The following is a 12479-nucleotide window of genomic DNA, read 5'->3' on the forward strand; positions in this document are numbered from 1 at the left end:
AAATATACCCTCGACCATTGTCAGAATAAAGATGCAATTATACCTATCGTAGCATTCATGATTGGTATCTCTTTATACTCCATAACTCCAAACTGTTTCCAACGCTCAAATATCGTAAGATCAACCCAGACTAGAAATCTAAAACAAGCTGCGGCGCCATTTTCTCAAGATCCTCGACCTACCAACAGAACACGCGAGTTAGCAAACCGACTCACCCCAGCACCCTCAGATCAAGAACAAACCTCCAAAAACCCATCCCCAACACTCCCCCCACCAACCCTACCCTCAGCCCTCTCATAAGCAGCCCTCGCAAGTGCCTCCCTCACAAAAACATCAATATACTTCGCCACAACTTCATTCGCATCCTTCGCGATCTTCGTCTTTTCGTTCTGGAAGTTGTGGTGCAGTAACCTCGTAAGCAATTTCCCCGGAATCGCGGGGTCGCTTGTCGTTACGTCTTCGGATTCCTTGCCGTGGATTATCTCGGCGAGCATGTAATTTGGTTCTTCGTCTTCGGAGGGGTCGCGGTTGTCTTCGGCGGCGGAGTCGGAGGGTGAGGCGGAGGGGGTGGGGGATGGGGCTTTCTTGCGGGAGGATGAGGTTGTTGTTGTTGTTGTTGACTTGCGTCTGGGTTTTGGCTTCGATGTGTTTGAGGAGGGGATTGTGGTGCTTTTTGTGTTGGATTTGGTTGCTGGTGCTGAAGTTGAGGGTCCCTCGCCGGGCGACGCGCGCCGCGGTGGGTTGAAGGGAAGTCGTCGGCGTTTTTGGGCGGGTTGGCGTTCGACGGGCATGGTTGCAGTGTCGAGCAATAGCTATGCTATTCCTTCGTAAATAGGCCAGGGCTGATAGGGGCAATGGCTGGGTTTGAGTGGGTAATTCGCGATTAGAGATCCGCGTTCTGGAGACCGATCTCCTTCCACTTTGGGCCTAGTTCACTAGTTGAATCATGTGATATCATAGCTCATGTTGGAATCACAGCTTAGTCAGGGTCGAAAGTACGTATCAAGCGTATATGGTTGAGGTCTCTGATTCTCTAGCTGTGATCTATCTATAACACTATATAAGGCGAATATCCATCTAGTAGACCTAATTAAGCGATCTTGTGAGCCCTAGTAGTGAATAGAACAGCTAACTGGGTAAAAGAATGAATGATCAGCCTGTTCAGATGATACATAAATCAGGCATCAGCCAGGCATCAGTTGGTATTGTTCGGTAAGGAACCTCTATATTCCGACAGCTCAAAAGAAAAAAATAGATCGTATTGACCATTACGACATGCCTTGGACTAGGTCCTCTGTCCCTATCCTCTCACAGTAGCCAGATACTCTCCAGACACGATCAAAGCTCCTCCCCCGGAGGCCTCACAACCGTAACCTCCAAACCCGCCTCCTCCAACACATGCCTAGAACGACCCCATTCCACATCAAAAAGCCCAGAATTAAACCGACAAGACCACAGCTCACTAGGCGGCTCAATATTGCCCTCACCCTCGCGCTCACTCCGTTCCCCACGTCCCTGAAGCTGCTCCCTCAAATCCGCAACAGCAAACTCCGTATACGCCAGTATCGTAGCCGGACGACTGAGTCTCTTCCCATATCCGTGAGACGTGAAGAGGCAGATTATCCAGTGTTTCCTGCCATCCTGTCTTTCCTTTTCGTCGTCTTGTGCTTTGTAGTCTTCTTCTTGGGGCGGGATGAGAAGCGCTGTTCCCGTGGGTAAGAGGAATTTGACGGGTTTTCCTTTGGGGTCGGTTGATTCGACGGTCTTATATTGGGGCTTTCTGCGAGAGTATTTCAGGCAATGGGATCGATAAATGGAGTATGCGGCGGGGTACTGTTTGTTTCAAAGAAGATGGCTTGTCAGCGTCCAGCTAGAGTGCAGGTATTCTCCTGCTTACTCTGTCTCGAAAGGCCTCTGCGATTCCTGCACCCCAGGAACCTTGACAGTTACAGGCGTCTGTCCTCGTAATGGATAAAATTAGTCTTGATTCCGTCATCGCTTGGGTGTAGGCATCAAATACGAATCAGCGCTGCTCCATCTGGCGCGTCAAACAAGTCACCTTCGATCTCTGTGATGGTGGACATGGTAAATGCGTTTGCAAACGAAATGATGGGAGTTGAAAGTCGAGGGTGGCAGTTTGCGCGATGGAAACTAAATATAGAGGCCCAAGGCAACAAGACATCACAGTGAATGATTCAAGTCTTTTCGCTATGCTAACTACCGTATCTCAATGCGCCCCAAGGCCTAAAAAAAAAAAAAAAAAAAAAAAAACCAAGGACCAAAGCACCTATGCACTACCATACAGCTGGTATCAAGAAAACGCCATGGCCGATCTAACGATACGCCTATTTCGTTTCTTCCTCCGAATTACGGTCTCCGACCCGGCGGTATACAAAATCACGCAGGCTTTTGGACTTCCTGACTGATTGGGACTGGTCGCCTTCACCAGAGGATTCCTTGACATGGCCATCTTTGTCCGAGACCGATGTTGATTCATGAGATCCATCCGCTTTGTCGCAGGAGGACGTAGCGACAGATAAACGTGGACTGCTGCTACTGGACTTTAGCTTTCGACTCATAGAACGCGAGATACTTTTGAAGACACTCGAGTCCCGCGTATCGCGTTCAAGGCGTACGAGATCCCCCAACATCGTGACCCCATCTGTCGCGAGATTCTCTTCGGGTACAGGAGCATATATGATCACTCCACGATTGGGCGCGATGTCGATAAATTCGTGGAGAGCCTTCTGGATGAAGATTGTGTTGCGCAGATTCGTTATTGGAGCAATCAGGTATGGGTGCGCAAAGACCTTCATCAGATAGGCAGGGCGATCCGAGTTACCGAAATGAAGGCAGACGTCCTGCTGAATGGTGACCATCATGAAATTCTCGGGCCGCTGATAGACCTGCGCCAGGCGAAACGTAAGATCGGACACGAGCTTGGCCTCGTCCTCTTTGACCTAAGTTAAACCGTTAGCCCTAAGAATCATTGGTGTACTGCAGAAATACAACGTACCCGGGTGCTGATCTTGATCTCGACCACAACAATGGAGCCACTGGCCAGCAAGCTTGCGGAAGAATGCTCCGGTCCACGATTGTTGAAGATCCCATCGAAGTACTGAGTCTTGTTCTTGCGCGCATGTGCTTCCCCGCCATTCGTTCGTGCCGCGTTGTCTGTCTTCTCGTCCACAGAGGAGACTCGCACCAACTTGGGAGGCGGAGTATCCTCATCGTCGGCGTCCTCTTCCAGAAACATGGATGGCAAGACGAGAGGCTTTCGCTGCTTTTTCTTCTTTCTCAAGCTCACATCGGGGACGATCCTTGCAGCCAGAGCCTGGAAGGTGATGGGGTTCTCCATCACAGGGCCCGTGGGCGAAAGGCTCGTAGACGAGGTTGGCGAGTAGGTCTGTCTTTTGAAACGATAGAAAGACATGTTGGCGATGTTATCGTACAAAATAATCGTATCTGATGCTAAAATACAGACGAAAAATGGCTAGAAGATGCCTGCGTCTATAAGCATAGAGTAACGGATGAGAGTATGATGAAGTGAGAAAAGTAGGAGAAGGAGGAGAAGGAGTCAGGAATCTCTGTTCCATTTGACCTGGGTTGGGAAAACTTGAGTGGCAGCTTCCCATTACGGAAGTGACGGCTCGGCAACAGCAACAATAACAGAAAACGGAAACTGCGTGAGAGAGAACCGGCAAGAGACATCAAGATTCAACGGCGCCATACTAATGAGCATTTTGTTGGTATCCTGACTATTGTTTGTATCAATCTTGGTAAGTCCCCCGTTTTTCTGGGTCTGACGGAAAGCTAGGGCTGCCAGCTATGTCCCATAACCAAGATACGTATGGTATATAAAATGCACTCTAATTAAGGAATGACAGCCAACTGTACGCCGAATTCCCACTGTAGAAGATCTTGTCGGTCCTCCTCCTCTTATCCCACACAATTTCGCCATCTGACTTCCGCTTGATATACAGAATCCGATGCTGCGGAATAAATTCCTCATCGGTCAAGTCCTTCTTCCAGGTACCTAGACAAGCTTCCAGGCGACCATTGAATCTATCTTCGTATCCGATGATATAGTCTTCGCTGTCGAATTTGGCATCCCAGATTATGCGATTGATGACATCTTTAGTTGGGTTATTAGTATGCGATTCAAGAAGACTTCTCAATGTATTCAAATATTCCGTACCTGCTGCCGGTCGGAGTCTGTTCTCCGTTGATTCGGGTCCTCTTGGTGTTGATCTCGGCGACCTGTATACCTCATCTGCTGTCTCCGAAGCAGCCGGGCTTGCTTCGCGAGAGACCTGCTTGCTGGACGTATTTTCATGCGACGATGGTGTAGGGGTGGGACTGTTATCTTCGTTGGAATGTTCCTTGGGGCATACTTCATGCTCTGGTGGTGTCAACGGGGCATAGGAAGCCATGATAATGCGATTGGTATATAGTTAGTTTGTTATTTTCTGGGGAATAGGTATCCTGAGGATGGCCAGTTCTCTCTTCCTATATAAATACATTTCTAGCTACATCAACTCGCGATCAGAGGTGCCCTGTACTACATACATTCTCGTATATCCAACGACGATGACAATCGCATAGCCCCAGGCCGTATCGATGAGTCACTTGACTCACCTTGACTCACTGCCCCAGAAATGCGACCTAAAGAATATTAGGTATTCAGTCAGTTAAGTTATATGAATAGACTTATGTAATTCTTGCTCGCGACCCCCACTCACTATACATATTTATATATCTCACAAGAATAAACCTGCCCTCATGAACATCATTGTTCAGTTCTTCTTGCACGTCCGAGCGTACTTCTTCATGTAACGAGAAATAGTGCTCTCCCATAATTCCTTCTTCTTCAAATAGTCGAACTCCTTCTGACAAAGCCGTCCAGTAAGCAAAGACATGAGCTGACCAATTTTCCTCATAGCCACCGGCATAATACCGCCCTTAAGACAACTAGTAAACTTTTGCGGGTTGTCCGGATACTGACACTGATGAAGCGGCCGCTGACTACCCTCCTCGAAAATTCCGACTCCGTATGCCTGATTCAGTTGGCTGCTAAGACTGTCTCTCACTTGATACTTCCTCTGAGCAGCTCTCCGGCCGCAACGTGTCATCTCGCGAAGCAAGATCAGGATGAAGATGCAGCCATCGACACAACTGGTTTTCAGCAATTTGTATCCATGCCGTGGATTTCTTTCGATTCAGCGTCATGAGCGCTAAAGTCGACAACAGCGAGGCCGAAGTATACAGTACGTCGAAGTCATTGTCTGACCGTTCATTCAGATCCATGAAACAGCACCATAGCGTACCCGGATCACAGATCCTAGCCCTCAGAAGAAAGACGGCCTTTCCTAGCGTAACATAACCAATATCAAGGCCGCTTGTGACGATGTAGTGGAACGCCTGGGAGAGAAGTTGGATTACTTCCTTCTGCGTGGTATCTTGCTCAGATGTGGTTTCCGAAGATTGCATTTGCTTTAGTGCTTATTGAAATGACTTTGCACCCGAAGAGTCAAGCACGCACCCGACTTTCTCTGTCCGTGACCTACCTGCGACATTGTAGGTTCCGACAAATATTGGGAAAGGCTCTTCGTTCAGGACCTCACGAATGCCCCAGCGAACAGGACCTTCATCCGAGTTCTCGGTATCCTCCTCATGGAGGCTGTAGGCATGGTGTTTGAAGTAAAAATGATCGGGATTCCAGTCAAGTCCATCTAAGCCTTCACAACACGCTGAGCAGACTTCTCGATAGCACTCCGGACATACAGCAAGAAATCCTGTTCATTCTTCCTGGTGGGAAAAAGGTCGCGCTCAATGCCGCGGACCCCTAGCTGAGAAGGGAAAAGTGGCTTATCTGAAATAGTCTGAACGAATTGGCCAAAAATTCGATTATGCGTCTTGGGAAAGTGTTTCAAGTGACGGATTTTGAGCGGGTAGTATTTTCCTTGCATGTTGGCATATTCAGAAGCAGAGTCGGTCAGGTCAAACTTGACTGAGAGGAGGGGAACGAGTTTCTCTTGGACATGGCGGAGATATTCTGATAATGTGGTAGGGGACTGTTTTGCTTGTACTTGGTCATATCGTCGTGTTGCTTGGTCGATTCTTTTCTTTATGTCGGCCTTTTGTCTCTCTTGTTCGGCTTTCTGTTTATCTCCGGTAGCGTTCAGGCGATGCAGTTGTTCAGTCTCGTCGGTTTCCATATCTAAGACTGAAGATTAATAAGGATCGGAGAAGAGATAACGAGGATAGAGCGACTTACCTTGGGTAATCAGAAGTTACTGTGCGGGTACGAGTAATGATCCTGATCATATGCTCGAATATGCAATGCACTCGAAGATCTGTATGTATGTGTTGGCAGGATCAATGTACCCCGTCCTTGTATATAGTACTGCAGTGCGAATACGAAACTGTACGGAGGCATGAAACGACTGATAAACGGGTTATTAGATTTCTATTAGAATTTTGCTTTTGCTTGCTAATATCAAAGCAATGCTATCAGACTAACTCGATGAGGCGACACAATATCCGTCGTCCTCTGCTATTCAACCAAGATTCCATTTCATTTCGATGATCCAATTCAATTTAATCCAAAAAAAAAAAAAAAAAAAAAAAAAAAAAAACCGATCCCATCAACACCAAAGCTGAGTATGCGTATTTTCGGTGAGAGAAGAAAAGAGATTAATTAAAGAAATTCGTAATGGTCGTAGACTTCGTAATAAGTAGTGATAGTAATATCGAAAGTCGAAGGCGAATTAGGAGAGATATACTGATATAATCGTTTTCGTTTTTGTACCGATTTGCGCCTTTTGTCCATTTCCCAATATGCGATTTGATGCTCGAAAGATAACTGGTTGAAGTAGCCAGTGTCGCGATGAACGTAAGGGAAGATGAGAATCGATGGTCGACTAACTGGCTATCCGGATTGGAAGGCACTGTGCCGGATTTGACCAGAAGTGCTGTCGTGTTTTTTCGATACAGCTGATCCCCTTTTCCAAGAGTCCGTCCTTTGCGTTCTCCGTCTCTTTGTCGGACGGAGAGGAGGGAGAAGACGGAGTCGGTGATTGTGATGGAGAAGAGGATTGCGAGGGTGTGGTAGTGGTAGTCGAAGGCTTCACGGAGATCTGGAACCGAACATGCAATTGCTTCCTGTCGGAACCCTCCTCATCTTCGTCGTCCTTGCGACCCTTGACCTTGTTCTTGTCCTCATGGTCGGCTCCTAGCAACGGAAGTTCCTTGGTTTGTTTGTCCTCCTTCTCTTCCTGTTGTTGCTGCACCTCTTCCTCCTCGTCCTCATCATCGTCCTCCATCTCAAAAGAGTTGATGCGAGTAGTCATATCCTTCTGCGCCCATTCCATGGACGAGCAGTGGAGACGAAAGTGGCCGAGACAACGACGGATATCAGGATTCGGGGCGGTAGCCTCACGAGCGAGTTTTTGACGGGAGAGAGAAGTGAGTTTGTAAGGGAGAGAGGTCTTGTCAGCCAGCGGAGGCCATCTTTTATTCATCGAAGGGTTGCTGGCGGAGAATTTTGGGTTCATGTCCAACGAGGTGATGGCCATGGTTGGCTATTAGATCCGGCGTAATGTTATTTTTGAGAGTAAATTGATCGAACATGCACAGCAGGCCACTTTTTGTAGACAAAATTGGGTGCAAGATGATGAAAAGGCTTATGTGGTTGATGTCATGAACGGTGGCAATGGAAAACCGGATTGCGGCGGGGTGAGAGAGAAAGCTGGTGTTATCGAGTTTGAACGAGAGATATACCAAGGAATTTAGATCAGGGATTTAAAGACAGGAAACTGGGGGAAGAGGGTAAAAGAGTAAAGAAAAAGTGGGAGGCAGAGAATAGCGGGCTAAAAAGAAAGTGGCCTTAGGGGTGAGTGTTACGCCAGCGGTGCCTGGAAATGTCCAGGTGACCCTCTGATCGAACAGAATCTGCAAGCGGCGAGTCTAGACCGTGGATCCGTGGTCTTACCGTACGCAAACAGCCCTCGTATTTTCCTCATACAAGTACTTTGTATATTGCTAGAATTATATACAGATGTTTACTTCTTTTTTTTTTTCTATACAATTTCTTCGTTTTTTTTTTTTCTATACAGAATAACTCTGTAAGATTCTCTCGTACGAGACTGTGACTCTGTGACTCAGCATTCTGCCGCGACCCACCGACAAAACCGGACGGGCAGGTGACCTTGGGTGGGTCCCGGCTGGTCGGCACTACTGGACATGGAATATTCGATGCGTTGGTCTGATGCGCATCTGGAGGTTTCTAGAGATCTCCTTACCCTAGCATCTACGTAGTATATACCTCTCTTCTATTCAGAGTAGTACTAGTGTTTCAATTCCAACTTTTGTCAAAATCACACATAACACATTATACCTAAAAAGACAAGCGAATCGCTCTTCCCCAATAGGTATACCGAAACCCCCAATCCCATCTGATTGGTTCCAACTCCCCCGCAGACCCTCACCTTACTTTTTAAGGTTAAGTCAGAGGCGTTGGCCCTTATTGGCCTCTTAACTTAGAACACGTTAGTCATGGCGCCCCACGCTGCATGGTCATAGGAACACCCTGAATGGCAATCTGGGGTTGTCACCTGACAGTCTCCCAATAGTCCTCTTGGTTAGCAGCATAGTTAAGACAACTAGTAACGACGGACGCTTGGACTATCCCCAGGATTGACATTCGAGAAACCAATCCATCCCGTGCTGGGTATGTGCGGTTTCTTCGGGGAATCCTTCCATTAATTCGCCATACTACGTATTAGGAGATTTTACGGGCCTTCTCTTTGTGGACGCTCACTAATGATGATTCACACTCAATGCTTTGTAACTACCTCGGGTATCCCTCCCTGGCTACGTCGTTGACTTGCTGACCTTTCCGGTGCCCTGTTCCGGATTCTCCGCACTCTGGGGTTACTTCGGGACAATACAATTGGTTCGCCTCATCTTTTTGTTCTGCAGTGCTTATTGCTCCGTAATCCGGAGTTCGCCCATTCCTTTCTTATGTCCGGTTCCGCACTTTGATGCGGGATGCGCGTTGGATCCCACGGAACGGGGTCTAGACTGCTTTGTATGACAGGTGCACTTTCAGACCAGGATTGAGGACAATAAACTTGCCACTTTGGTGTGTCGTGGCTTGGACAATTACTTTGTAGTTGTTTTCGAGGCCAGGGCTACTCCGTACAATTGGATTGTTGCATGACTTGGTGCACGGGCATGCATGTCCCTGCCCACCATGTAGAAACCATATTACATCTGTTCGACTAATATAACCCCAATTCCCTTTATCAATTTTCTATTCTCTCTGTCTATACTCAATACTTGTACTTATACCCGTCGGATTGCGCGTTATCACACGTCCAACACTAGAATGACCTCAAAATCACGTGTCCCGCATCACCAACCAAACAGCAACCATGACCACCACCCAACAAATCAATCCAAACGGTCGCTCCCCAACCACACCGTCTCACCATGACCTTCACGGCCCGTCTCCAACGGCAAATTTTCCTTTGACGTCAATAGCTTCTACGTCGAAAACCTCGGGCACAATCTCCACCGCCGCGCGACCGTCCTGAGCTTCAGTCCCTCTTCAACACCAGCACCGCCAACAAGACACCAGATCCCGTGGGGCACTGGTACGAAACGCAGTTGCTGCATTATGGAATTGCGCCGTCGAAGAATAAGGCTGTTCCGAAGATGCGGTTGTTGGATGCGGTGAGAGGTGGGGGGTTGCTTGTGCCGAGGGATATCTTGAAGGTTGAGGGGGATTTGAAGGAGTGGAAGAGGAAGGATAAGGAGGCTAGGAGTGGTGGTGGTGCTGCTTCTGGAGCGAGTACTGGTGCTGGAACAGGTGCGAAGACGGCTGGTGGGAATAAAAGGAAGAGGGATGGTGAGGAGAGTGCACCGACTCCCAAGGCGACGGCGAAAAAGAGCAAGGCTGCGGATTCGAGTCCTGCGAAGAAAACTGTTGCTAAGTCCTCTGCGAAGAAGAGCGAGTCTGCAGCTATGCGACGGTAGATCAAGCGCGACCCCAAACAAAGCCGACGGCGAAGTGCTCTAGAGGAGCTACGACAGTCGGTTCCAGAGGAGCCTCGACAGTCGAGTCCAGAGCAGTCAGACTCCAGCAGCTTCAGCTGAAGACCTAGAGCCAACGCGACCCCCTCGAACAAAGCAAACAGCGATATGCTCCAGAGATAGGGGAGGTGCGACAGCTAGCTCTAGAGACATGTCTCAAACTCCCGTGGCCTCAACTGAGAGCTCAGAGCCAGTTCGGGCACCTCGAACCAAACAGACAGCACGTCGCTCTAAACCTTTCTTCGGTGACAGACGTCCCACGGATCCGCTTACAAGCAGGAATACTCAACACCCGCTAACCACTCGTCTCCTGAATATGTAAGTTCTCCCTGTATAATTTGTTTAGCTGTGCGTACCTTCTAACATCCACAACGAGATTATGGTTTCAATCTGATAGACATCGACCCCCCTAGCGACTACGAAAGTAGGGACGAGTCAGACGACCCCGACGATGGTTCAGGAACTCCTCTGCCCCCACTAGGCCTAGTCAACGGCAAATACGAAATTTATTCATCGGACTTGAACGAATGGCCCATGTTCCCCGAAGACGATTTTACTCTCACCCTGGGGCTAGCAGGCAATTCCATATGGAAATCATACGACTTCGGGATGTTCCACGGTATGATGCATCTCGAAAAACGGCCCTGGTCATCCTCGTACAAGAAGGTCTGGTTCACGTGTCGCGAGCGCAATGAAAGCGAGGGAAAAATGTCATTTGGGCCGAACTGCACTGGCTGGATTCAACTCTACGGCGAGGGCAGAAACTGCAGCCAACTGAACTGCTACGGCAATGCGAGATTCTCGGGCCAGAGGATCATGGCGAGGAAATGCAGCCGCCGCGGGGTGTGCAGAGTAGGTGTGAGGAGTGGAACGGGTACAACTAGGTGGAATATGATAATGAGAATCGACGGCAATGGGGAGGGTGGTAGACGTTGCTTGGCTTCTCTTGTTAACCGGCATGATCCGTTGCGACGGCGGGTAATCCGGCAGCAAAATCGGAGCGCTGCAGTTGAAATGCAGTCCAAGCGGCAATGGGCCAGTGCTGTGCAGATATTGGATACTCGAAGTATGTACAGCATGATCATCCGATGGAGGATTCATGGTTCTCGGTATCCTTTAGTTTATTGGTCAAGTTACATCCTGTATTAGGAATCACCCAGACCTAGCAGTCACAACCAATATCACCAGATCGCTAATCTACTTCATTGTCCAATAAAATAATATTGATTCGCTAACGTTAGCGTCCGGCTGCCTGCATTTTTCGCCACTGGCCTGAACGGTTCGCGTGCATTCATTGCTGGTGTCCGCAGTACCAATGTCGAATACTCATGTTCAAGTGACTGACTTGACGTATGTGGTCACCTGCACTTGCCACAGTTCAATATATATCCCTACCAAGGAGCATCCAGACTATTTCAAGTCCGCAGTGGCAAGATTCAAGTATATCCTTCCTCTACGGGGTACTCGTACATACTTGGGAATGCCATAGGGCAGGTCTATCACTTGACGATTGTCCCTAATAGACATAAACTTCCACACCAATGTAACGCTATCCACGCACTCTTCATATAACTACTACTGGAATCGACATACTCAGAGAGAATATTTTAAAAAAAAAAATTGCCTCGAGTCATGCACTAGGTTCCCCTCCCGCCAATGAGGATGATTGGGGGATTGTCGATTGACTTTATACAAGAATGTATGGAGATAGTCAGAAGTATGCGGCCGGAGGCCTGAACTCGGTTTTGATGCAACAGGACCGGGTGGTCGATATGGATATGCTGCCTTTTCCCTTTATAGTATATTGTGTTGTGTTTACGCTGTACGACACATATTTAGGCTTAGTTTTGTTTGTTTGGTTTCCCGGTTTTCGTTCGAGCTATTGCCATCGATGTAGCACTACAAAAAGAGAAGAGAAAGAGAGGGGGGGGGAAGAACTTGGTCTATTCTTATGCAGGACTAGTGAGACACTATTATCGCATCTACTGCGATCGATCGATCGATTGGCCGGAGGTCTTTGCATAGACTTTGTTTCTACTGAGTATAGTGGCAGGAGGATTGCCGCCGGGCAAGCAGAGTAGAAGTACTTTTCTAAACCGACGGCGATATCCGGGTATATTCAGACTATCTGTATTTCGGGATTTGTACGGACTCTAAGGATAAGAATAATAAATGATATAACAACAAGTGCAAGGTCACAGGGCCTCAAGAATCTATGGTTCATCTAGTGTCATATTCGCAAATAAGAGTCGATATCTTCTCTTTTCCAGAGTTCATTCCGGGATCATCGCATGCACCACGAGTATTCTTACTCCTCTCGATCAGAGCATTCTTCTGGATATCGGAGTAAACCCGGGTATATCCAACGATCTCCCGGCTTT

The 12479-nt window shown here is 48.1% G+C and overlaps 9 protein-coding genes across 9 annotated transcripts; 2 read left to right on the plus strand and 7 right to left on the minus strand.

Moving 5' to 3' along the window:
• Positions 1-130: 130 nt before the first annotated feature.
• On the minus strand, positions 131-791 carry ACHE_30782A (CENP-X/MHF2 family protein; the record flags this gene model as incomplete). The annotated part of the gene is made up of 2 exons (XM_043277438.1): positions 131-178; positions 243-791. 2 exons carry the CDS (start codon positions 789-791, stop codon positions 131-133), a joined length of 597 nt encoding a protein of 198 aa, XP_043135317.1.
• Positions 792-1338: 547 nt separating this feature from the next.
• On the minus strand, positions 1339-2084 carry POA1 (ADP-ribose 1''-phosphate phosphatase; the record flags this gene model as incomplete). The annotated part of the gene is made up of 3 exons (XM_043277439.1): positions 1339-1833; positions 1898-1956; positions 2060-2084. 3 exons carry the CDS (start codon positions 2082-2084, stop codon positions 1339-1341), a joined length of 579 nt encoding a protein of 192 aa, XP_043135318.1.
• Positions 2085-2345: 261 nt separating this feature from the next.
• Positions 2346-3433, minus strand: ACHE_30784A (MIF domain protein; the record flags this gene model as incomplete). The annotated part of the gene is made up of 2 exons (XM_043277440.1): positions 2346-2960; positions 3017-3433. The coding sequence occupies 2 exons, from the start codon at positions 3431-3433 to the stop codon at positions 2346-2348; spliced, it is 1032 nt and encodes a 343-aa protein (XP_043135319.1).
• Positions 3434-3869: 436 nt separating this feature from the next.
• Positions 3870-4433, minus strand: ACHE_30785A (DUF504 domain-containing protein; the record flags this gene model as incomplete). The annotated part of the gene is made up of 2 exons (XM_043277441.1): positions 3870-4135; positions 4199-4433. 2 exons carry the CDS (start codon positions 4431-4433, stop codon positions 3870-3872), a joined length of 501 nt encoding a protein of 166 aa, XP_043135320.1.
• A 363-nt stretch (positions 4434-4796) lies between these two features.
• ACHE_30786A (uncharacterized protein) lies at positions 4797-5132 on the minus strand (the record flags this gene model as incomplete). Its single annotated transcript, XM_043277443.1, has 1 exon — positions 4797-5132. The coding sequence occupies one exon, from the start codon at positions 5130-5132 to the stop codon at positions 4797-4799; it is 336 nt and encodes a 111-aa protein (XP_043135321.1).
• Positions 5133-5732: 600 nt separating this feature from the next.
• On the minus strand, positions 5733-6218 carry ACHE_30787A (uncharacterized protein; the record flags this gene model as incomplete). The annotated part of the gene is made up of 1 exon (XM_043277444.1): positions 5733-6218. The coding sequence occupies one exon, from the start codon at positions 6216-6218 to the stop codon at positions 5733-5735; it is 486 nt and encodes a 161-aa protein (XP_043135322.1).
• Positions 6219-6923: 705 nt separating this feature from the next.
• Positions 6924-7577, minus strand: ACHE_30788A (uncharacterized protein; the record flags this gene model as incomplete). Its single annotated transcript, XM_043277445.1, has 1 exon — positions 6924-7577. The coding sequence occupies one exon, from the start codon at positions 7575-7577 to the stop codon at positions 6924-6926; it is 654 nt and encodes a 217-aa protein (XP_043135323.1).
• Positions 7578-9720: 2143 nt separating this feature from the next.
• ACHE_30789S (uncharacterized protein) lies at positions 9721-10041 on the plus strand (the record flags this gene model as incomplete). The annotated part of the gene is made up of 1 exon (XM_043277446.1): positions 9721-10041. One exon carries the CDS (start codon positions 9721-9723, stop codon positions 10039-10041), a length of 321 nt encoding a protein of 106 aa, XP_043135324.1.
• Positions 10042-10249: 208 nt separating this feature from the next.
• ACHE_30790S (uncharacterized protein) lies at positions 10250-11264 on the plus strand (the record flags this gene model as incomplete). Its single annotated transcript, XM_043277447.1, has 3 exons — positions 10250-10416; positions 10512-11164; positions 11248-11264. The coding sequence occupies 3 exons, from the start codon at positions 10250-10252 to the stop codon at positions 11262-11264; spliced, it is 837 nt and encodes a 278-aa protein (XP_043135325.1).
• Between the last annotated feature and the right edge of the window lie 1215 nt (positions 11265-12479).

Source organism: Aspergillus chevalieri, chromosome 3 (assembly GCF_016861735.1).
Source record: "Aspergillus chevalieri M1 DNA, chromosome 3, nearly complete sequence".
Classification (NCBI taxonomy): Eukaryota; Fungi; Ascomycota; class Eurotiomycetes; order Eurotiales; family Aspergillaceae; genus Aspergillus; species Aspergillus chevalieri.